Below are 24,565 nucleotides of genomic sequence, written 5' to 3'. Positions count from 1 at the left end.
TATATCTATTTTTAATTGGCTGAACATACATTTCTCTTCTACATCTCTGCTATACAGCTTCATCCTCCTTGCCTCCACACAGTTACAAATTCTCCCCACAGCAACAGCTATACACTTCATTTACATGACTCTCTTACCACACAGCCCTTTCCAAATTCCTGGGCACAGCTCTTCCATATAGCAGCAGCTCTTCCACACAACTCTCTCATACACACTCACTCACACACACAGCCTTCTTCTACATTATTCATTAATTGTTCACAAATAGTGGAAATAACTAAAGCTATCTACTTGTTGCTTTACAAACCAGAATTCCCAGGAAGTCCTAAACTCTTTGGTCCCATTCTACATAGGACCTTATCCTCTTTTTGGTCCAACATTCTTGGCCTTTGCTAATGGAGTTTCTCAAAATACTGTTTACAAGAGCTCATGCTTCCTTTACTTTAAGAAAATTGAAATACATTTTACCTATGTTGATTGACATCCCAGTTGACCATGGAGCTCTAAAGATGTAACTAGTGTATGTCCTTAACTCTGCTGGAGGAAAACATGCAGTGCAAGAGTTAACCATCTTTGAGTTATCCAGACTCGAGTAAATAACTGCTTACCCATGATCTTGCAAGTAATCCCAAGTAAACTCCTTATGTGGAATCTTAATTCTGTCATGAGTACCCTGTTGAAGAAGATACACTTTCGATTTTTGTCTACACAAGAAATGTTGGGGAGGAGACTTGCAATTCCAGTGTGAAACTTAAGGCTGATCAATCTGAGCGTGACCGATCTGAGGGTAAGGCAACTTGTCCAGGCTAATCTCAATATCAATACCTTTTGTCATGTAATATTGGATGATGAGCTTCATTTCTGTTGTGACAGTTGCATGCTCACTGTGGTAAATAACAAATCATGAAAGACAGACTGAGATATCTGAGAGTAGAGCATCTTTTGGGAAGAATGTTCTTGGTATGGACATCTCTCTTTACATGGTAGCAGGTGGAATTCCTCATTGGTGAATGGGGTCTGCTTCATGTGATTATGGAGATGCATCTCAATTGCCTTGTAGACTGTGTACTGCAGTCTCTGAAAGGAGATCATACTATGTTCATAAGAGAGCTCTGTCAGCAGCCAAGTGCCTCCGCTGTGAGTGGTAAGACATGAAACTGAGCCTCTTCTGTCTGCCTCAAGTGAATTTTCTCTCATGAGTCTGGGATCATTATATAAAATGTCATTAGGATGTTGCTGTCCTTGACACTAGTCTCAAATTAGACAGCAAAAGAAAAACAAAAGTGGGGGAGAATGAGAAGATAAATGTGCAATTTTAACAGTTGAAAGGAGGGAACAAAGCAGATCTTTGCTAAGTAGCTCTTCCTTGTAATAAAAAGTTTAGAAGCCACTGTAAAAATCAAATTATAAGGAGGAAAATAATAACAGTGAAGGAATATTCACATTAATCATGTTTTTCATAATCAGGAAAGGAAGACAATGAAATTATGATCAGCTAAAATCTGAATGGCTAAAATTGGAAAGACTTTTTTTTAAAAAAAAATGAGTTTCTCAGAACCTGAGTTGTGATGCTGTGAGATACAAGAGCAGATGGGACCAATTTTGGTATCACAGTACTAGAGAAATAGTAATATAACTATCCATCCTGCATAACCTGAGATAATAATACAAGCACATCACTATGGAGGGACTGACTCACAGGAGACACTGGGAACTCTTAAGTGTCTCAAGCTAAGATTCCCACAAGTAGCAAGGATTGGAAGACAATAGAAGAAGACTAAGCATTAGCAAAGCAATTTAGTATACAGGAGATATACATGTCAGTGCCCAGGATACCAGGTGGATTAGAAATTGTTTGCAGAAAACACAATGAAAACGTTAACTCATCACCTGGTATCTTCAATAGCTTTACTGATCCCCATGGTGGGATATGATTTTTGTGCGGTAAAAGAAGCTTTGACAGATTTGAATAATTTAAATTGGGTTGTTAAATGGCTCATGAAATGAAGATATGGATAAACAGAGGAAATTATAGACTAAAGAATCAGCTATATTCACTCAAAGACAAATGTGACAAATGGAATGGTAGGGGAGATTGTCACAAAATATCACATTCTATATACCAGTGAGCTTTTAGAAAGATTTAAAGCCTGAGGAACAGTTCATTGAAGACACAGATCATAAAACAGCATAGGAAAATTATTAAGCTTGTCATAGAGATGGGTAAGCATCCTCCACCAGAATACATGGTGTATGCTTCTCCCATGCAAATAAGTAAACCACAAGTGAATATTTTCATCTGTGATCTTTCAGTAACCAGATATGGCTGATGACAAAACAGGGCTATGGTGTCGGGTAAGAACTAGTCAGAGCCAGGGAGCAAGCTCCAGCAGTAAGCACAGCAGGCTGCATCCCACTCTGTTCCTCCTTAAATCTGAACCATGATGAGTGTCATAAAATGGCACAGACTGTGAACCATCAAAGGTAGAAAGATCCACAGGATTCCTGCAAAAACAGCACCCCAGGATGTGGGGACAGATGGCTTCTGGAATATGACTGGAATTATAGAGGCCTGATGGGTTGTCCCTCCTGTATATGCACTTGCACCAACATTGCTTTCTGTAATGAAATAATCGATACAAATGATGGAATCTTTTCATGCAGTATTTCATCCCAACTCCTGTTCTTTATTAGTGTTCTTTAGCTCTCCAAAAGCAATTGACTCTTGCTTGATATTGGCTTTGTGTCCCCTCTGTAACAGAGATTTCACTGGGGAAGGCTAACTTACAAGAGTCCTAATGATTTGGAAAAGCATCTATTAAAACAAAAGTTAAGGAGGTTTTTGTTGTCATTGTTGTTGTTTGTTTCTTTGTTTTTCCAAGCCCCTACAAAAAAGATACTGCTGGGAGCCAAAATGATGATACATGAAATTCTCATTTTATAGGAAAACTAACTCTTTAGAAAGTCACTGAAATCAATGAAGTACTAACGTTTTGCAAACCACAAAAGACTTTTTCTATTGTTGTTTATTGTGCCCAAATATATGTTAGTGCCTATTGCTAAAGACATTGCACCCTGTAGCTATAGAGCATAAAAATCAGGATAGGACAGAGATAGAAACGCCCTTTGTGACGGATGACTTTTATAGTACCAGATGACACTATGCATACTAATAATGTTTTGATAAAGAGTTGTGAAGTGTCCATCAAATTGTATTTTAAACACGAGTGTTTCTACCTATAAAGTACTTCAGCTATTAGAATGTAGAGGGAAATTTCTCTTTTGAAGTCTCTGTGGAGACTCATAACTGGCCAAGTTCCTGAGAACCAAATGATTTTATGTATAACTTAGTGACTCAAATTTCAGCCATAATGAAAAATAATAAACAATTACACAACTTCCTTCAAAGTTCAGAAAATGTCACAAGAGTGAATCAAGGAAGATAGAGATGGATGAAGAGGTAGAATGCTGTATAGCTCTTTCTTTAACTAGAAGTATTTCTTCCTAGAGAGTGAATGAAGACTCATAACACTTATGAAACTAAGGAAACTCAAAAGGATCAGGAAGCTCATTTAACTTACAAATCTCATGACTCTCATCCTCATTATTGCTTACAAAATCAGTAAACAAATTCTAGGGAGAAGATATTGTCAGTGGAAGTTCCTTGTGAGACAAGCAAAGAACTCCTGGGAAACAATTTTCATGACTCATCATTCATACTGGGAAGGATGTGAGATTGCAAGTTGGAGTTTTTTCTGCCGTAAAGAACAGAAATATCATTAGTAGGGTATAAAGTGAATTTTAACTTATAATTCAGAAACACAAATATCACCATTTTCCTCATTTGTGGATTGTAGAGTTTATGTAGTACTAGAAACATTTTAAATGTATGTGAGATGAATGTAAAAACAAGATTGTCTGGGGGAGGGATCCTAAATTGAGGGGAAGACAAAAGATTTGTGAGAAGAACAATACGTCCAATGATTATAATATATCATAAAGAAATTATCTCAAAGAAATTCATCACTAAATGTGAAGAACATGTGTCAATAAAATTGTAATTATTAAACTCATGTTTATTTTTTGGCATAATTTTTTCTCTTAAGGGCACATTCAGATCCTCTAAATCTCCTCCAAGGAATGCAACGTATCAATCACCTAAAGATTTGGGAAATGAATATTTGTTCGTTTCTCTGAAGTATCTGCATTTCCTCTTTTAGGTGTCTGGCTGTCCTTCTGAAGCCTCAATCTGGCTGAAACAACTGCCATTTTCAGTCTCTGTTTGGTGGCACATAGGGAGGGCACACTCATCTGAAAGCTACAAATTCACAACTTTATGCTAGATAGCACCCTGTAGAGATCAGTTTTCTCATCAGTTTTCTTAGTGGCCCTATCCAAGATTTTTACGTCTTTCTTTGTCAATAAGTGGTGGAGAGGGAGAGAGGCAGAGAGAAAAGGAGAATGGAAATCAGAATGGAAGAAATCTTTTACAACCTCAAAGTCTTCCCCCCGTGACACACCTTCTCAACAAGACCACAACTCTTAATTCTTCCAGAAAATTTCAACAATTGAGGACCAATGTATGTGAGCCTATATGGGGGTCATTCTCATTCAAACCACAGAGACTATACCTCTCTGGTAGAAGAATGAAAACTACATATGGTAGTGAGTTCTCACATTATAGAAATTGGGGTCTCTTAGACAGTTAAGAAGTCTTCAGACCCATCCTCCTTTCAGCCTCTTTCAAACCCATAAAAATTGACAATGAGGAAGACATAACTCTTTCTCTTGCTCCCTTAATGATACCAGCTGATGAGAAGTGAGATAGAGTATAGGGGAGCGAGTTTACTCAGGGCCTGCCTAGTCTCAATCCCAAATCTGCCCCCCTTAAAAACCACTGTCTCTTTTACTCCTGTCCTCTTACCTTCTAAATCTTCCCATCTTCTATGAATACAAAGAGAAAGCATTGAAAACTCATCCTTACACCTGTATCCTGACATTCCATTTTCTGCTGACTTCCACATTGCCTTGGAAATGGTCCATCTAGAAAGGGAAGTGAAAATGATGTAATTATATTATAATTTCAAAAAATTAAAAAAATTTAAAATGCTACTTTAAAATAATACACACAGAGACACAATAGTTCATGCTTTTGTGATGCATTTTTTCCAATGTAGTGTGCCTCTATCAAATGTCAAGTGATAATAACATTATGGTTTTTTCTTTAGGTTTCTGCTCTGGGAGATTTTCTCATTGGCTAAAGGGCTTAGTGGTGTTCATCACTTCCATATCTACAATCATAGGAACCATGCTCATTTTGAATCTAATACAAAGAGGTATGAAAGCAAGAGGTTGGTGCCATCCTGTAAGAGTCTTCTTCCAACTGCTCATTAAAACATTTAACAAAAGAAGAGTAATTGTTGCTTGAATTACAGGGTTAATAAATAGGTCATGAGAACACATGGCACAGTATATGATTCCAGAGCTCTAAATTTCATAGACTTAATAGTAGATGCAACTGGTTATTCTGCTCCAAGAGGAAGAATTTCTTTCAAATTCATAGTGGATTTTTCTTCCTGGAAAAAAATCAACAGTCAACATTATCTAATAAATTATTTTTATTGATTTATACTTTTAGCATAAAGGAGGTAATAATTCAGCCTCTTAAACTTTTTGTCTTTTTTAATTTTATTTATGTATATGGATATTTTACCTTCATACCTAGTGCCCATGGTAGCCAGAAGATGGTATTAGATTCACCAAATGGTTAGTAGCCACCATGTGGCTGCTGGAAATTGAACTATGTCCTCTGAGTGAGCTTTCAGTGATCTTAACTGCTGAGCCATGTTACTAGCTCCAGTGTCTTAAACTTGTTAAGATCAAACCTGTTAAAAATTTCAGCATTAAAGTAACAGGAACATGTGGGGCTCCATTTATAGCTGAAAAGCTATTAGCAACTAATGGATCCTGAGGTAGAAAGAGTTTTTGTGGGAAGTGTGGTCATTGGTAGGTTGCTTATGCCTCAGTGTATGACCACACACCCTGCGCATGGGCAACACACATTAAGCTCATTGGTTTGTCAGAAATAAAAGGAAGGTAAGAAGCTGGGAGGGAAATGTATTAGAAAGCTCAGAGTGGATATGTGGAGTGAGAGTGAGGTGAGTGGATGTGATCACACGACTCTGTAACATGGTATCAAATATGAACCTTCCTAAAGCCAGAGAATTAAATACCACTCGACTTAGGTAGGCATGGAAACTCCAAATAGCATTATGGAAGCCCTGCTCTTCTACCTCCTTCTTCCATTTCGTTCCAACGCAGCCCCAAAACTAGAAATTCTCTTTTCCAAATTGGATCAGGATCCTAGTTACTTCCTTCCCAAACATGGAAACCCCGCTCTACCTTCCACATCTTTGTTTTTCATAGCTGGACAGGCAAAGATTCTCTTGCCTGCTTTTGGCAGTAGGCCTTAAGGACTTCATCTTGGAAAATATCCATACTACATCAGGGAGAAAAAAAGAGAAGTCCTAAACAGCCCAAACTGGCACACCCTGTTGGGTCTGTTCTTCTGTCTTATCATATCTGTGCATAGCTGTTCATCTTTATCAAACGGGCTTGCAAAAGTGGATATTCATCCTGAGTCATGGGTCTTCATTCTAAAGGATGCTCTATCATATAGAACTTTGAGGAAATCTATCTGGTATTCTTTTCTCATATAAATCTGTCTCTTTCAGTTTCCTTTCATAACGAGCCACAAACTTGAGGAGGGACAAGGAAATTTTCCTCACTTGAAGTGTTTCAGAAGGATGCAATAGATGAATCTCCGTGCCCTATATTGGAGGGTGTATCTGTGGGTGGACGGGGAGAAAGCAAACTTCCCTCTTCACACAGATCTAGACTGTCAATGAGTGGGTCTTGAGAAGATTTCCTGGTTGGACAGAAAATGGTACAGATGGGTGTCAGGGAAGATATATAGCAGCTGAAATGTGAAGACAGAGAGAGATGAGGATGGAGAGAGAATGCTCCCTAGGGAATGTGATACTTGAGAATTGTGAGATCTCTTCCATTTCACAGATGATGATCATCTAAGGATTTTCTGTTTCATTATACTCTATATGGGCCAGAACTCTTGAGGGTATTCAGCCCTAAATAAAACAGATAAAAAACATAATCAATTCATATGCTCTTCAGACAGACTTGTAAGGACAAAAGTCACGTGCTTGAGGAAAATGGGTGCCTGTCTCCTCATAACCTCTTCCAGGATTAACAAAAACATGCTCATCTCCAAAATCAAGTATGTCAAATTTCTCCTGTACTGTTCTTGTACATATGTGAGGCATAGAACAACAGGAACCTGAAAAGCAAAGCCGCCTTTAGTCTGTGATCTAGCCTTCCTCTTGGTTGCAGCTGTCCTGATCCTTTTCTCTTTTCGCAGTTCAAGTTTCAGATCCACACTTTGAATTGGACACTTTGTGGTTAGAAGATATTAGTGTCGTCCTGTGTGTGATGGTAGTGTTCATCTTCAAGCTCGTTTCATTTATTTACTTCCGGTTAGAAGGTAAGTATCCTGGGAATGGTGGCAATCAGAAGATCTAGTTGATGTGGCTCATGCTCAGATGTCTAAAAGGTGACCTTTCTGGTCCTTCTGTCTTAGTAACTATAAGAAAATCCCAAAGAAAGGCTGATATGCAATAGTCTCCTTCTTGGGACAACTGTGTTTTCCCTTCTATGAGTGTTGGTGCCTCATGCATTAATGTCTGTCCCAGCTCTCACTGAACAATTATAATAAAGCTTCCTGGTACTGATGGGAAGGCAGTTATTAAATTCACATATTCTTGAAATTCTCTGTTTACTTGAATTCTTTTCAAGAGATGTGTGAGTTTTTAAAATTTGATCTCTGACATATTGAACTGAAATTTTAATGGTCAAATTAAACACACATTCATTTAAATTTTAATAGTTTTTTTTAAAGATTTATTTATTTATTTATTTATTTATTTATTTATTTATGTATACAGTGTTCTGTCTATCTGTATGCTTGCTGGCCAGAAGAGGGTACCAGATCTCACTACAGATGGCTGTGAGCCACTGTGAAGTTGCTGGGAATTGAACTCAGGACCTCTGGAAGAGCAGTCAGTGCTCTTAACCTCTGAGCCATCTCTCCAGCCTCAAGCCATCTCTCCAGCCCCTTTAATAGTATTTTTTAAAACCATGTAAATGCCACTAAGAACCAGACCAGCAACAATTATAAACTGTGCTCATGAAAGTTAAATATTTGAATCATCTAGCTCATGTCTAAAGCTAAAAGCCGTGTCTTTATTATAAAAACATATATTCTATATGGACAATGATGAGAGTATAGAACTGATAACCCAAGAAGAAAAGCTTCTATAATCAATTCTTTCGACTTGTCAATAACATACAGTCCTAAAATGTTTCAGTAAAAGTGCATGCACATGGGGCTGGAGAGGTGACATTGCAGTCAAGAGCACTAGGAAAACCAGGAATGTTAAACACACAGTCTTGTCTCTTCAAAAGTATTATCTGTTTTCTGCCTAAAAGTTTGGGAACTGAGTTGATTAACTCAATTAGCCTGGTGACCTCTGTGCTGGGGTGGCCCAGTTACAGCAGCTGCACCAAGATCCTTATCTTGAGCCTATTTGTCTCAGTCAATTTAAAGTGCTGTCTTTCCTAGACTCCTACCTTGAGCTTTGTTTACCTTGAGCATAATTCATTAATTAATATATAGAAACTATCTTCATGAAAGATGTCATCTGTAGTTTACAAGAATTTTGATGCAATTGTGTCTTTCGCTTTAGCTCAGTGTGCACATGGAATTGAGTTAATTATCACTGGGAAACTTTTTTTAAAATTGTGCTTTCCTTACACACGCCTAAAATAAACTCTGGTCTTAGACTCTTGAAGTTTCAAACAATACCCACTACTGAGTCTTGTTGAGTCAAACTACCTTCTTTTCTCACCCAGATCATCACTCTACTTGCCATGATGTTAGAGATCCCTCCCCAAAAACTGATGTGCAAAGTGAGGAACTCAACCCTCAGAAGAGTTAAGAATTTTTTTCTTAAATAGAAGCAGGGAGTGGGAGTTTGGTTCTCTCACCCAAGGGGTTGCAACCACAAATGAGAGAATAAAATGGTTTCTTCTCTGTCCTTTGAGAAAAAGCATTTTAAACAATTATTGAAATGTTTGTTAAGATCCAGGAGAGCAAAATAAGCAAAACAACATTTCTGCAACTTTGTAAAATTCAATCCTTGGTTTCCTAAATAAGCAGCCATGGATCTTGTTAATTGAAGCACATAGGAACTAATGTAAAGAGAGCCCATGAAAGGCAAGATAAAATTCCTGTCAATTATTTTGCAAGCTAGAGCACAGTAATTTATGCTCAGACCCTCCCAGGAAGATCATTTTGAGAGAGAGAATTCTCAAGGACATTATCTTGGCAAGTCTTGGCTGGGAGTCCTTTTCCACTGCTCAGATGCAGACAGATCAGGATCTATAAAGAACCATGAGTCCCATGGAGTGGCAGGCGAGGCTCCATAAGCCCCACCTGTGCTCCAAGGCTCAGCTGTCTCAGTGCTTAGCTTTTTGTTTCCCACACAGCAGGAATAACACAGTATAGGTTGATCAACAGCCCCTTCATGGAAAAAAGTTAAAAGAGTCCCAACATCTAGTACAGGAACATTTGTAACTAGGACATACAGAACCTACAGCCAGTCCTTGAAATTATTCCTATTTTTGTAATTCATAAGTAGGTAAAAAAATTTTCTGTGGTTATTTCTCATGTACTTCTGAATATCCTTTTACCTGGTAGGAGAGTCTTCTTGAACTCAAAATTGTTCTAAAATTCAAAAATCCTAAATATTGTTTAAATCCTTAAACTTAAACCTTTAGAAATTAGTTTCCATTGTTAATTAAGTAGGTTTTATTTGTTGTTTTAGTTTTGTGCTTTCCTTTGGTCTGACATGAACAATCAGACTATGACAAGAGAGAAAGTTGGAGGAGATTCATGAGCGCCTTTGCTGTACTGAAGGCTTATTTCACACAGTATTCGAAGCTTCTAATGCATAATTAGTGGGTGGTTCTAACATCAACATAGTATCTGTACCTAGGGCTGTCTGTGTCTTGTGACTTCTCTACTGTTAACTTGTGTAGAGACCCATGCTCGGAGTGCGCTACAGGCATGCACAGTGCCACTTCCCAGTTAGTATGCCACAGAACACTGTCCCAGACCTGGCATGGGGCCCTGGGAGCTCTAGGAAAATACCATAGTGTCTCATGTAAAACTTGACTTTGTCAAATTTTAAACTTTATTTTTGGATTCCAATTACAACTAAATATTAACTGTTGTCAATGTTTCTGTCCTTCCCAGTTCCCACAGTCATTAGGTCCCAAAAAAATCACACAGAGGTCTACATTAGTTATAAACTGATTGGACCATTAGCTCAGGGTTTTATTTTATTTTTTTTTTTTTTTTTTTTTTTTGGTTTTTCGAGACAGGGTTTCTCTGTAGCTTTGGTGCCGGTCCTAGAACTAGCTCTTGTAGACCAGGCTGGCCTCGAACTCCCAGAGATCCACCTGCCTCTGCCTCCCGAGTGCTGGGATTAAAGGCGTGCGCCACCACCGCCCGGCCTCAGGGTTCTTATTAACTCTTTTTTTTTCTTTTCTTTTTTCTTTTTTTTCTCTTTTTTTATTTATTTATTTTCTTATTAACTCTTACAACATATATTAGCCCCACTATTCTTGTCTATGTTAGCCACCTGTCTCAGTACCCTATTTAGCAAGGCAGTCATATCTTGCTTGCTTTGTGGCCAGATCATGACAGCATACCAAGCTTTCCTCTTCCCAGAATTCTCCTGTTCTTCTTGATCTGCCTCTACTTCCTGTCTGGTCGTCCCACCTATACTTCCTGCCTGGCTACTGGCCAATCAGCAATTATTTAAAATATAATTTACAGAATACAGACCATTGTCCCACACCAATTGACAATGATCCCAGTTGTACTAAAAAATGCTTTAAAATATTTTGTAGTTTGTAAGATATTAATTACGTTACTGAAACCCCCTATAGTCCACAGGATCAAGCTATTGTGGAATGACACCAACAAATATTTAAATTACAGATTTTAAAAATAAAGAGATGTTATATACATGCACTGAAATCCCTAATACTGTGCTACATTTTGCTATGCTATCTTTGTTTTCACTTTAAAGGATAATACTTTTTCTGCTGCCTAAAAGCATTTTTCCCTAAAGGAGATGCAACCTAAAGTGCATGGTAAATGAAAAGATCTAAAAACTAATCAGTGGAAAGGGCCTGATGTTTTTGTAACGTCAGGGTAAGGTTATGTTTGTTTCTTTCCAGAAAGTGAATAAAGTTCCCAATGTTTCCTGCTTCAATACATCCAATGTGGACGACATCCCAGAGCATCTGAACATGGACAGTTAACTCGTTGGAGGAAATGTTTCAAGATGAAGACGAAGCCAATAACTTTGGGGAGACAACCAGACTAACTTATCAAGCCGAGACCTTGGAGAAACAATGAGGACACAATAATATGGCTTTCCTTATTACTTGGCCCTCTGTTAACTATCTTTATAATTCACTTATGACTGCCTATGTTAGTTAGAATGGCCATGCATGTGAGCATTTAACTTTGGCCTCTATTACAGCCAGTATTTTCCCTTCATACAAACAAAACAGAGGAGACGTAGGTACTTGTGTTAACAGAAAAGCACTAGGAAACCATGAATATTAAATACACAAAGTTATCTCTTCAAAAAGAGATATGTATTACTTGTTTTCCACCCTGAAAGCTAGGAGAAGTGATGATTAATAATAGGTGGTAAACTTAGATTGTACATATCTGGAGTCCATTTGTCCTGTATCAGGTAAGTCCAAGTCTTATGACTCCTCCAGCACCCTGATGCTTATATGAATACTTAGTTTACAAAAATTTTTAATATATTTGAAGCACAATTAATAAAAATTCAGGGTAAGAAATTGGGATTCAACCTGAAGATCTGAAAAGCAAAACAATCAGCCAATGGCTCTTACCTTGACCTCAGCCTGAAATGGTGATTCTACCTCTTGGAATCTCAGAAGGAGACTGCCTCTGGATGCTATCTCACCCTGTCCTATATTCCTCTCCAGGACTGGGACTAAAGGCATGCACCACTAGGACTAAAGGCATGCACCACCCTATTTCTATGGCAACCAGGGTGGCTACTGGGATTAACGGTGTGTCTTCCTATAATCTTATCTGTAGGGCTGACCAGTGGGACTGTTTCACTCTCAGATCTTCAGGCAGTCTTTATTTATTAAAATACATTTGAGAGCCGGGTGGTGGTGGCGCACGCCTTTAATCCCAGCACTCAGGAGGTAGAAGCAGGCAGGCGGATCTCTGTGAGTTCGAGGCCAGCCTGGTCTACAAGAGCTAGTTCCAGGACAGGAACCAAAAAGCTACGGAGAAACCCTGTCTCAAAAAATCCAAAATAAAGAAAGAAAGAAAGAATAAAATACATTTGAAATGTCACTACATATATTAGCATTACCACTACTCGTAATCTATACTAAAATTCACATTGTAGAAAAGGCAGCTATCAGGTGTCTGTAAAACAGCTGGAGCAAACTCATGCCTTCAAGTTATAGCAAAAGCTATGGCTTGGGGTTAGAAAGTATATAGATTGGGCAGAGATGTTTTTAACCTGATGAGAATCACCTTTAAGTCTATATTTATAAAAAAATTTTAAATCTTGAACTTGTAAATGAACTGTAGTCAGTGCTCTACTAGCTCATCAGAACTCTACTGATCAGTTCTAAAACTCTGAACTTTCGGGGTCTTAACATAACAACATAGTAAAAGAGGAAAGAATTCTGAAATGATTCCCAGTTTTCACATACCTTAAATATTGTTCCTATATTTTGAGAACTTGCGTTTACATACCTTAAGTCATTTTCTTAGACCCTCAGAACTTTCTTAGCTTTCCACGTCTTCAGACTTTCATACACCTTAGAACACTTGTTTGCAATGTTTATGCCTCATTCCCACATTTTTGTTTTATTATTTGCTCACTGGATATTAATTACATGGACATTATTCTCTCTGGATGCTTCCTACTGACATTAGGGTATTTTTGTTGGAGAATCAAGGAAGCTGTAATGTTGGTCTGGAATAGGAGACTATGTCAGTCATTATCCAGATTCTGTAGGAATAGGAGACTATGTCAGTCATTATCCAGATTCTGTAGGACCATCTGAGGGCAGGTGTGTGTGTGTGTGTTCGTGTGGTCCGAAAGAGAGAGAGAGAGAGAGAGAGAGAGAGAGGATGAAAAATGAAGTTACTCTGAAGGAAAGTGGGGATAAACTTTTGGAAGTATAGGATATGAAATTTGAGGCAATCTGTGTTTGTGAAAGCTGAAGAGGGAGTTCAGAAGCCTTGAGACTACAGGTGAGAGCTAAGACATAACATAGTCTGTAGATGGACATCTAGTTTCAGGGCAGAAGAAAATGTTAAGAAAGTGGCTGATGAGGAGGGAGAGGGCAACGAAGGTATGAGATGACAGGGACATAAATTATATTGCTGTTCCTGGGGAAAGAAACTCTTAGTCAGGGTTTCTATTGCTGTGAAGAGACACCATCACCACAGAAACTCTTCAAAAGGAAATTATTTAATTGATGGGGTAGTTTACAGTTCGGAGGTTCAGTTCATTATCATCATGGCATGGAACATGGAAGCTTGCAGGGAGACATGGTGCTGGCTACAACTTGATCAGAAGCAACAAGAAGTGGACTTAGACACTGGACAAGACTTGAGCATACATGAGACCAAAACCCAATCCCACTTGACAAACTTCCTCCAATAAAGTCATACCTACTCCAACAAAGCCAGACTTCTTAATAGTGCCACTTCCTATAAATTTATGGGGACCAATTACATTCAAAATACCACAGAAACCTAAACAGAGAGAAAGAAGAATGCAGGGAAATCTTGGAGAGGCAATTAGAAGCAGGCAGAGAAGTAGGTTGGATAGCCAGAAATAAGAAGCAAGCAGAGACAGGTAGAAAGGAGAGGTGGGAAATGAGGAGGAAACAATCCTTTCTTCAATCCTTGTGCTCATATAATTATAAAGATTGCCATTTTGCTTAGTTTTTTCAGAGAGGATAAAGTATTTTTGAGTGTTAGGATGCATCAGTAACATTGGGTGTGCATTAGAGTTTTTATTTGGAATGGAGGGAGAAGATTCCCCTTGCTAGAGGTGGCTGGGGCAAAAGACGAGGGTGTTCCCTGGACTTCACATTGCTAAGCTACGTCACAAAAAGATGGACACAGTGGAGCCAAGGAGAAATCAAGAACATTTCAACAGGATTTTGATTGTAAGACCTTTGAGTCTCAGGAATGAGTCAGTGGCCAAATGTAGGGATAGCACTTGAGGGCTAGCTTTATGAATGTAATCTAATGGTTTTAGCAAAGGAGAGAAAGACAAAAGGCAAAACCTGTTGGTGCTATGTTTGCCAAGCTTGGGCCTGTTAGATAGCCCTTCAGGTGGCCTGAATCTTGCTGGAGCCAAAAAAAAAAAAAAATGTTAATCACATCATTTAAGAATAAGACCACTACCACAATTTTGAGGCAAAGATGAAGCAAGCTTTATTTAATACTGGCCAAGGTGATGGACTCTGGCCAGGCTCATTACAGAGTTCCCATAAAATGACCACAAGTCACATTTTTCAGAGGCTTATTAAGGCAAGTCCAATCATGGATAAGCAAACATACTGACGTAATCCTGTCCACATACCTTCTGCCTACATGTGGTGAAAGCTCATCCACAGCAGGTGAGTCAAACAAACTTGTTTGGGGAGAAAAATATATGGCTTGCTATCTTATGTAAAAAATACCCTCCAGAATTTCAGGAAGAATCTCTACTTGGGCAAGGGACTTGAAGGTTGGAGGTATTTTTGTTTCATGGATCTCTTAAGAACAGTAATTAAAACTTAAAATATAACTTTGGCTCTCACAGTAACAAGAGCATTTAGTGCTTCATTCTTTGGGATGCTACACACCCCATTTCCAGACTGTTTGGAGGACTAGCTCTAAATATCACCCACTACCTTCTGGCATGCCTTTAGCTACTAGTTTTGCCAGAACAAAACTCTATGAAAGCAGTGCTAAAAGGAAAGTTCATAGAACTAAGTGCCCACATAAAGAAAATGGAGAAACCTCACATAAGTGATGAAAGCTCTAGAACAAAAAGAAGCAGATTCACCCAAGAGGAGGGGAATAAAAGAAATAATCAAATTGAGGGCTGAAATCAATAAAATAGAAACAAAGAAAACAATACAAAGAATCAATGAAACAATGAGCTGGTTCTTTGACAAAATCAACAAGATTGACAACCCCTTATCCAAACCAATCAAAAGGCAGAGAGAGAACATACAAATTAACAAAATCAGAAATGAAAAGAGGGATATAACAACGGACACTGAGGAAATTTAGAGAAACATTATGTCATACTACAAAAACCTGTACTCCATAAAATTGGAAAATGTAAAAGAAATGGACAAATTTCTAGAGAGATACCATATACCAAAATTAAATCAAGACCACGTGAGCAATTTAAATAGACCTATAAACTGCAAAGAAATAGAAGCTGTCATCAAAAACCTCCCAACCAAAAAGAGCCCAGGGCCAGATGGCTTTAGTGCAGAACTCTACCAGAACTTCCAAGAAGAGCTAATACCTATACTACTCAAAGTGATCCACATAATAGAAACAGAAAGAACATTGCCAAACTCTTTTTATGAGGCTACAGTTACCCTGATACCAAAACCACACAAAGACTCAACCAAGAAAGAGAATTACAAACCAATCTCACTCATGAACATGGATGCAAAAATACTCAAAAAATACTGGCAAACTTAATCCAAAAACACATCAAAAAAAAAAAAAAAAACCATCCACCATGATCAGGTTGGCTTCATCCCAGAGATGTGGGGCTGGTTCAAAATATAAAAATCTATCAATGTAATCCATCATATAAATAAACTGAAAGAAAAAACATATGATCATTTCATTAGATGATGAAAAAGCATTTGACAAAATCCAACATCCCTTCATGATAAAGGTTTTGGAAAGATCAGGGATAAAGGAATGGAACATATCTAAATTATAATAAAAAGCAATATGCAGCAAGACGACAGCCAACATCAAATTAAATGAAGAGAAACTCAAAGAGATTCCACTCAAATCAGGAACAAGACAAGGCTGTCCACTATTTCCATATCTCTTCAACATAGTTCTTGAAGTTTTGGCAATAGCAACAAAACAAAAAAAAAAAATCAAGGGGATTCCAATTGGAAAGAAAGACGTCAAATTTTTGCTATTTGCAGATGATATGATAGTAAATATAAGTGACCCCAAAAACTCTACCAGAGAACTCCTACAGCTGATAAATACCTTCAGTGATGTGGCAAGATGCAAGATCAACTCAAAAAAAAAATCAGTAGGCTTCCTATATATAAATCATAAAAAAGCTGAGAGGGAAATTAGAGAAACATCACCTTTTACAATAGCCACAAAGAACATAAAATATCTTGGGGTAACACTAACCAAAGAAGTGAAAGACCTATTTGACAAGAACTTTAAGTCCTTGAAGAAAGAAACTGAAGAAGACATCAGAAAATGGAAAGATCTCCCATGCTCTTGGATAGGAAGGATCAACATAGTAAAAATGGCAATCCTACCAAATGCAATCTATAGATTCAGTGCAATCCCCATCAAAATTCCAACAAACTTCTTTACAGACCTTGAAAGAACAATAATCAATTTCATATGGAAAAACAAAAAACCCAGGATAGCCAAAACAATCCTGTACAATAAAGGAACTTCTGGAGGCATCACCATCTCTGACATCAATATCTATTACAGAGCAGCAGTCATAAAAACAGCTTGGTACTAGCATAGAAACAGAGAGGTTGACTAATGGAATCAAATTGAAGACCCAGATATTAATCCACACACCTATGAACACCTGATTTTTTATAAAGAAGCTAAAATTATACAATGGAAAAAGAATCTTCAACAAATGGTGCTAGCATAACTGGATGTCAACATGTAGAAGAATGAAAATAGATCCATAACTATCCCCTTCCACAAAACTCCAATCCAAACGGATTAAAGACCTCAATATAAATCCAACCACATTGAACCTGATAGAAGAGAAAGTGAGTAGTAGTTTTCAATGCATGAGCATAGGTGACCACTTTCTAAATATAATCCCAGTAACACAGACACTGAGAGCAACAATAAATAAATGGGCCTCCTGAAACTAAGAAGCTTCTGTAAAGCAAAGGACACAGTCAATTGGTGTAGGAGGTTCTGTTCATGTCTTGCTTTTATTGGCTAATGAATAAAGAAACTGCTTTGGGCCTGATAGGGCAGAACTTAGGTAGGCAGAGAAGAACTGAATGCTGGGAAGAAGAGCAGAGGGAGAGACGCTATGGATCTCCTGCCTGAGACAGATGCTGGTTAGAATCTTGCCAGTAAACTACATTCATGTGGCAATATACAGATTAAAAGAAATAGGTTAAATTAAGATGTAAGAATTAGCCAATAAGAAGTTAGAGCTAATGGGCCAGGCAGTGTTTTAATGAATATGGTTTCTGTGTGATTATTTTGGGTGTAAGTTAGCCAGGCAGCTGGGATACAGCCCACTCCTCCTTGCAACAGTCAAAAAAGCAAAAAAGCAACCTACTGAATGGGAAAAGATCTTCACCAACCCCACATCAGACAAAGGACTGATCTCCAAAATATATAAAGAACTCAAGAAATTAGACATTAAAATTCTAAATAACCCAATTAAAAAATGGGGTACTGAACTAAACAGAGAATTCTCAACAGAAGAATCGCAAATGTCCAAAAGATACCCAAAAGATGCTCAATCATACTACAAAGGCATTTGTTCAACTATGTTCACAGTAGCATATTTATTTTATTTATTTTAATAGCCAGAACCTGAAAAAATCCTAGATGCCCCTCAACCAAAGAATGGATAAAAAAAAATGTGGCACATTTACATATGAGAGTACTACTCAGCAGAAAAACAATGGCATCTTGAATTTTGCATGCAAATGGATGGAACTAAAAAACACTATCCTGAGTGAGATAACCCAGACCCAACAGGATGAATATGGTATGTACTCACCCATAAGTAGACATTAGCTATCAACAAAGGATATAAGCCTATAGTTCATGAACCTAGAGAAGCTAAGAAATAAGGTAAACCCAAAGAAAAAGCAAATATATATCCACCTGGAAATTGGAAACAGACAAGATCACCTGCCAAAACTGGGGGCATGATGGGGGGGGGAGAAAGAAGGGTGAAAGGGGGAGAAGGGGAGGGGTGAGAGAACTTGAGGGAATGGGATAGTAGAGATGGAGGAAGGAAGGAGATGAGAACAAGGAAAGAGATAAATTGATTGAAGGAGCCATTCTAGAGTTAGCAGAAACCTGGCTCTAGAGAAATTCCCAGGAATTCACAGGGATGACCCCAGATAGGACCTTAAGCAATAGAGGAGAGGGCGTCTGATCTTGACTTGCCCTGTAGTCAGACTAATAAATGTCTTCAATATCACCATAGAACCTTCATCCAGCTACTGATGGAAACAGAGGCAGAGACCTGCATTAGAGCACTAGACTGAGCTTCCAAAGTCCAGTTGAAGAGTGGGATAAATGAGAATATGAGCAAAGAGGTCAAGACCATGAAAGGTTCACCCACAGAAACAGTCTTCTTGAGCTAGTGGGAGCTCACCAACTCCAGCCGAACAGGAAAGGAACAAGCATGTGAACAAACTGGTCCCTCTGAGTGTGGTTGATAGTTGCATGGCTGGGGCAGACTGAAGGGCCACTGGTAGTGTCACCAGGATTTATTCCTACTGCATGTACTGGCTTTTTGGGAACCTATTCTCTTTGGTTGGATGCCTTGCTTGGCCTGAAAATAGAAGGGAGGGCCTTGGACCTTCCACAGGGCAGTGTGACTTGTCCCCTCTGAGGATTGGAAGTGGATGGGGTGAGAGGGTAAGTGGAGGGAGTGGGGAAAGTGGAGGGAGCAGGAACTTGAATTGGTGTGTATAGTGAAAAAGGATAGTTTCTTTTCTTTTTAAATAAATAAATATAAAGATAGCTAGGCTGGTTTACTTCAGCAGTCCCTCTTTCAAGCCCATGTCTCTTAACAATAAGCAAATATTCCACAGCATAAATGAATGAAACATATCTTAAACTAATATTACAAAATAGGAACCTCCATTAACCTTCTCAAAAAGATCAACCCTATTGGTTAAGGGATCCTAATTTCTGATCAATCCAGACTGCCTATATCATCTTATATACTCTTCTTGATGACTGTTATATAAAATCTGTTTTCTTCTGGGATGGAGAAATGGTTCAGTGATGAACACTGTCAGCTCTTCCAATGGTCCTGACTTCAATTCCCAGCAACCACATAATGGTTCGCTATAATGATTTTTATTTATGTTTTAATAAATATAGCTTGCCTGAAGATCAGAGGGTAAAACTAAGACATAAGAGGTCAGGCTGCCGGGCGGTGGTAGCGCACGCCTTTAATCCCAGCACTTGGGAGGCAGAGGCAGGCGGATCTCTGTGAGTTCGAGACCAGCCTGGTCTACAAGAGCTAGTTCCAGGACAGGCTCCAAACCACAGAGAAACCCTGTCTCGAAAAACCAAAAAAAAAAAAAAAAAAAAAAAAAAAGGTCAGGCAGTGGTGTCACACACCTTTAATCCCAGGATTTAGGAGACAGAGGCAGATGGATCTCTGAATTCAAGGCCAACCTGGGTTATACAAGATCAATACAGAAAGAAATCCAGGTGGTTGTGGCTCACTCACACCATTAATCTCAGTACTAGGGAGTCACCCACCTTTCATCCAAGCACTAGAGGGGAATATATGATGGGAGGAAATAGAGTCTCAGGGCTCAGTCTACAGTCACCCAGTCTTGATAGTAGTAAGACGTCTCTAGTGGTTTGACTGTTTTGCTTTTCTGATCTTCACCTTGAACCTCAATATCTGCTTGCTTCTGCATCATTTTGCTCTTCTCCCTGACCCCTCCTGGGACTGTCTCGGCAGTTGGATTTCCCAATGAACTTTTCTTTCTATTCATGAAGTTGTCTTGCAAAGAACAAAGTGATGGCCGTGTTTCATAGTTTCTCCAGATCTCTTTGGTATTTGCTTTTGTAACCATCCTGCTTGGCTATATAGTATGGGAAATATTTTTATGACATTTCAGACTCCTGGGTCAACAGAACATTACAAGAAGCCCTTGGTGAAGAGGATGGAGCTGACTTCAGGACAAAGAAACACTACTGGATTTAGCTATTTTGGTTCCATTTTGCCAGTCACTGGTCATATTATATATGGGGTCATAAAGCAGAGAGATGAAAAGTGATGATCCATATACTTATGCTTTTTTATTCAACCCAGGATCACAGTCAGTGGAAGGGTTCTGCCCACATTTTGGGTAAGTTTTTCCACTTAGTTATGCCTTTTTGAAAATTCCTCAAGGGAAAAAATCTAGAGGTTTGTCCATTTTTTTAATTATGTAAGATTGATAACAAAAATTAACTATCACATGTCTACCCCTTTTCAATTTGAAATACCAAAACATTACTTTTAAGTCATAAATTTCCTCCCTGGTCCTCAAAAGCCCATGGCCATCTCATAATACAAAATGGACTTAATGTGTTAGGAGTCTTTTAAATCCAACAATTTTAACACTGTTCAAATGCCTAAAATAAAAAATAAAAAAACAACTCCTCTGAGACTCAAAGCAAACTTTTAACTGTGAGATACTATCAAATCAGATGTGTTATATACTTTAAATACTCAATGTCAAAAATAAATATTCTCATTCAATATGTAGGAAATTGAACCATGGTAAGGAAATACTGTGCCAAAGCAAGGCTGGAGCCCAGCAGGGGAAAGCCTAAAACCTGTTGCTTCATGTCAGCATCTGCCCCTCATGATATAATCAATGTTCTACCAGTTATTCCACATGAGGCAAGTGAGCCTCTCCCTTGGACTTATGCCTTTTCATGTGCACAGCTTTTCTGGGCGGAGGTTGAACAACCCTGGTATCTCCAACTTCCAATGATCTCTTTTACTTCACATTCACAGTCTCAAAATGGCCTCTTAGAGTTTCATTGTAAAACCACTAACACTGATATACTTTTTCCAACCTTAGCAAATGTCTGGAACCTTGGGACCATCCTCCAAAACCCCATGCTTCTTATATATTGCAATATATTTACCAATTCACTGCATGGAGTGAATGACAATGCCAAAGGGGAGGAACACTAAAGTACTTTTGAAAAAAAAACATATAGAAACCTACTATATCATAGAAGCTTTCTAATAGATATAGATAGATAAATATAGATATAGTATCATTTATATTGTTCGTCAATAAGGTCCCATAGAACTTCCAACATTGAAAGTATAGCCAGTGTTGTTGGTTATCCTTTGGAACTTGAAAGTAAGACCGCATTGCTGAAGACATCATGTATTTGTGTCATAGATTATGTAGAAGTCTACAGATGCTCTACTAGAAGTCTTATTGGCTAGCATTCATATGGATGGAAGGTGCTCTATATGCTAGCAGAAGAGAAAGTAATAATCAATCTCATCCAGATATAAACCCTGCAAACTATGATGACTGTGGTGGTTTGAATAAGAATGGTCTTTATAGGCTCATATATTTAAATGTTTGGTCACCAGAAAATTGAACTGTTTGAAAGGATTGGAGATTAGGAGGTGTGACCTTGTTGGAGGACAGGTATCATGACCGTAGGCTTTGAGCTTTCAAAAGCCTCTTTTCTTCCTTCAGATCAGAATGGAGCTCTCAACTATTTCTTCAGCACCATGCCTGCCATGCCTTCTGCCATGTTCTCCACTGTGATGGTAATGGTTTAAACCTCTGAAAATGTAAGCAAGCCCCCAATTAAATGCTTTCGTTTATAAGATTGCTGTGGTCATGGTGTCTCTTCACAACAGTAGAACAGTGAACTCTGTTTTTGTATATTTTTTTTTCCATTTTAGAACAAAACCACAAGAAGTTTGGTGGGGGATAGGGAGAGATGAGGGTATCTGGGAGGAGTTAAGGGATGGGAATGAATATGATCAAAATATATTGTATGCAGTTCTCAAACACAAAATAAAAGTATAATTTTGAAAAGATTTTAAAAATATTACAAAGGAGAAAACAAACTGAGTATCAGCATTCATTGAACATTGCGTGATGACTTTGACCACAACGTGACCAGCAGGATTTGCCACACCATGATGTACTTTCTTTTGAACTATTAGCCAAATAAATCATCCCTGCAAGTTGTTTTTTCCAGGTATTTGGTCACATCATCTTGGATAATAACTAATACATATGTATTATGTAAAGATACCATACTGTATACACAAAAAGTACACACATATGCTTGTATCATCACTAGCACACATGCTAAGTTTACTTTCATAATTGAAAGTGTGTTTATATGCATCGTTACATATATGCATAGAAACACATTCATTTTCTTATACTTCTATATATGAGAATATACATGCATAAATGTGTGATTATTTTTATAAATATACACAAATATGTACCTAATTATTTTTAAAGTGCAGTTATAACATTATGGGCAATAAATCCTCACACTCTAAAGTTTCTTCTTAACAGTTATTTGGTCACAGCAATGAGAAAAATAACTAATACACCTTATGTGTGTGTGGATATATGCTTGTGTATGTGTGTGTGTGTGTGTGTGTGTGTATATATATATATATATATATATATATATATATATATATATGCTTTTTAAATTGTCCTTTTCGAAATCAGGACCACGAGGGGTGCACCCACCCACTGTGACAGTGGAACTGATTTATTGGGAGCCCACCAAGGCCAGCTGGTCTGGGACTGAATAAGCATGGGTTGAAACTGGACTCTCTGAGCATGGCGGACAATGAAGGCTGATGAGAAGCCAAGGACAATGGCACTAGGTTTCGATCCTAATACATGAACTGGCTTTGTGGGAGCTTAGCCTGTTTAGACGCTCACCTTCCTGGACGTAGATAGAAGACCTTCGTCTTCCCGCAGGGCAAGGAATTTGGACTGCTCTTCAGTATCAAGAGGGAGGGGGAATGGTGTGGGGGGAGGAGAAGAGGAGTGGGGATAGGGGGAGGGGAGTGGGGGGAGGGGGCAATATTTGGGAGGAGGGGAGGGAAATGGGAAACGGGGAGCAGGTGGAAATTTTAATTAAAAAAGAATAAAAATAAAAATTTAAAAAAATTGTCCTTTTCATAAGGTTATCCTTTTACTTTCAGTAGTTCATCTCTTATTGTGCCTCCTCAACCTCTCCTCTACTCTAGTCATCTTAAACTACTGATGTGTTGGGAATCCTTCACATTTTGCTATGTTTTCATGATCAGCTTATTCTATCACCCTGGAAAATTGCTGGGCTCTTTAACTTCATGGGTTAGCTGGTTAATTTGTTTCAGACGTCTTGCTAGCCATTGTCTGCTCTCTGAAAACTGAATTGAGAGTCTATTGCTTGTACTTTTATAAACCGAGTCTTCTGCCATGCCCAATAAATTAATCATATCTTTTTTGGGCAGTACTCTGTGCATGACAGGTATGAGTCAGATTTTGTTTGTTCCTTCCCTAGGTGACAGAAGCCTTGTTACTACTTAAGCTATATCAGTTGCAAGCTGGTTTCACTTGTCTGTTGCTGCAACCAGATCATTAGAAATTTCTCAGCAAAAAAAAAAAAAAAAAAAAAAAGAGAGAGAGAAAGTTGTCAGGCAGGCAGAATCATATGGCCAGAATTTGAGAAGAAAGAAGGCTTGATGGTCAAGATTGCCTGGTCCTTATCTGACTCTCGATCATCTTTCCCTGGATACTGAAAAACACCTGACCAATATCAGAAATATGAGCCAACTGGGGTTGTCTATTAGAACAGCAGCGTGCTGACTTGCAACCATCAAGTTCATGTAAGTATCAGAATACAGTAAGGTTATGTACTTAATGTCTATTCGTGAAAGGTCTCTTCTATTATTTTCTGTTGCTTTTGCCTCTGGGAAAATTCTTGTCCTTACATCTTTAGGGAGGCTTCTGAGATCTGGAAGTTCAGAAGGAGGAGATCTTAGTAATCTCTAGAAAGTGTTTCTCGTGTTTTCCTTATGCATTTCTTCTGCTGCATAAAAACTCGGCAAATGTTGGCTCAACTTCTGGAATGTAAGGTTTGATAACAAGAAAAAAATATACTTATTCTTCTGTTAGTTACTCAGTCTCACAGTCACAAGACTGCTTTCATCCCCATAATTTTCTTTGCAACAAGTACAACCTTATTATTGTAGACAATTATGACTAAGAGAAGCAGAGAGTGAAAGAGAAATGCCTTGTTGTACGATATTTGTAGTGAAATTTTTAAAAATATGACTGATTTTTTTTTCTTTCCTAAATAGTCCATCAAAGAAAGAAAAGA

At 38.2% G+C, this 24,565-nt stretch overlaps 1 protein-coding gene across 1 annotated transcript in view; it reads left to right on the top strand.

Annotated features, from left to right (window-relative positions):
• LOC130884337 (selection and upkeep of intraepithelial T-cells protein 2-like) overlaps positions 1-21,998 on the top strand; it is a 38,959-nt gene extending 16,961 nt beyond the window's left edge. Inside the window, exons 6-10 of the mRNA XM_057785441.1 lie at positions 683-717; positions 757-787; positions 5,229-5,336; positions 7,436-7,558; positions 21,913-21,998. Of these exons, the coding sequence (XP_057641424.1) occupies positions 683-717; positions 757-787; positions 5,229-5,336; positions 7,436-7,558; positions 21,913-21,998 (383 nt within the window). The remainder of the gene's footprint in view (positions 1-682; positions 718-756; positions 788-5,228; positions 5,337-7,435; positions 7,559-21,912) is intronic.
• The last annotated feature ends 2,567 nt before the right edge of the window (positions 21,999-24,565 follow it).

This window comes from Chionomys nivalis, chromosome 11 (genome assembly GCF_950005125.1).
Source record: "Chionomys nivalis chromosome 11, mChiNiv1.1, whole genome shotgun sequence".
Lineage (NCBI taxonomy): Eukaryota > Metazoa > Chordata > Mammalia > Rodentia > Cricetidae > Chionomys > Chionomys nivalis.
The sequence above is the reverse complement of the archived record's forward strand: the minus strand, read 5'-3'. Positions and strand labels throughout refer to the sequence as shown.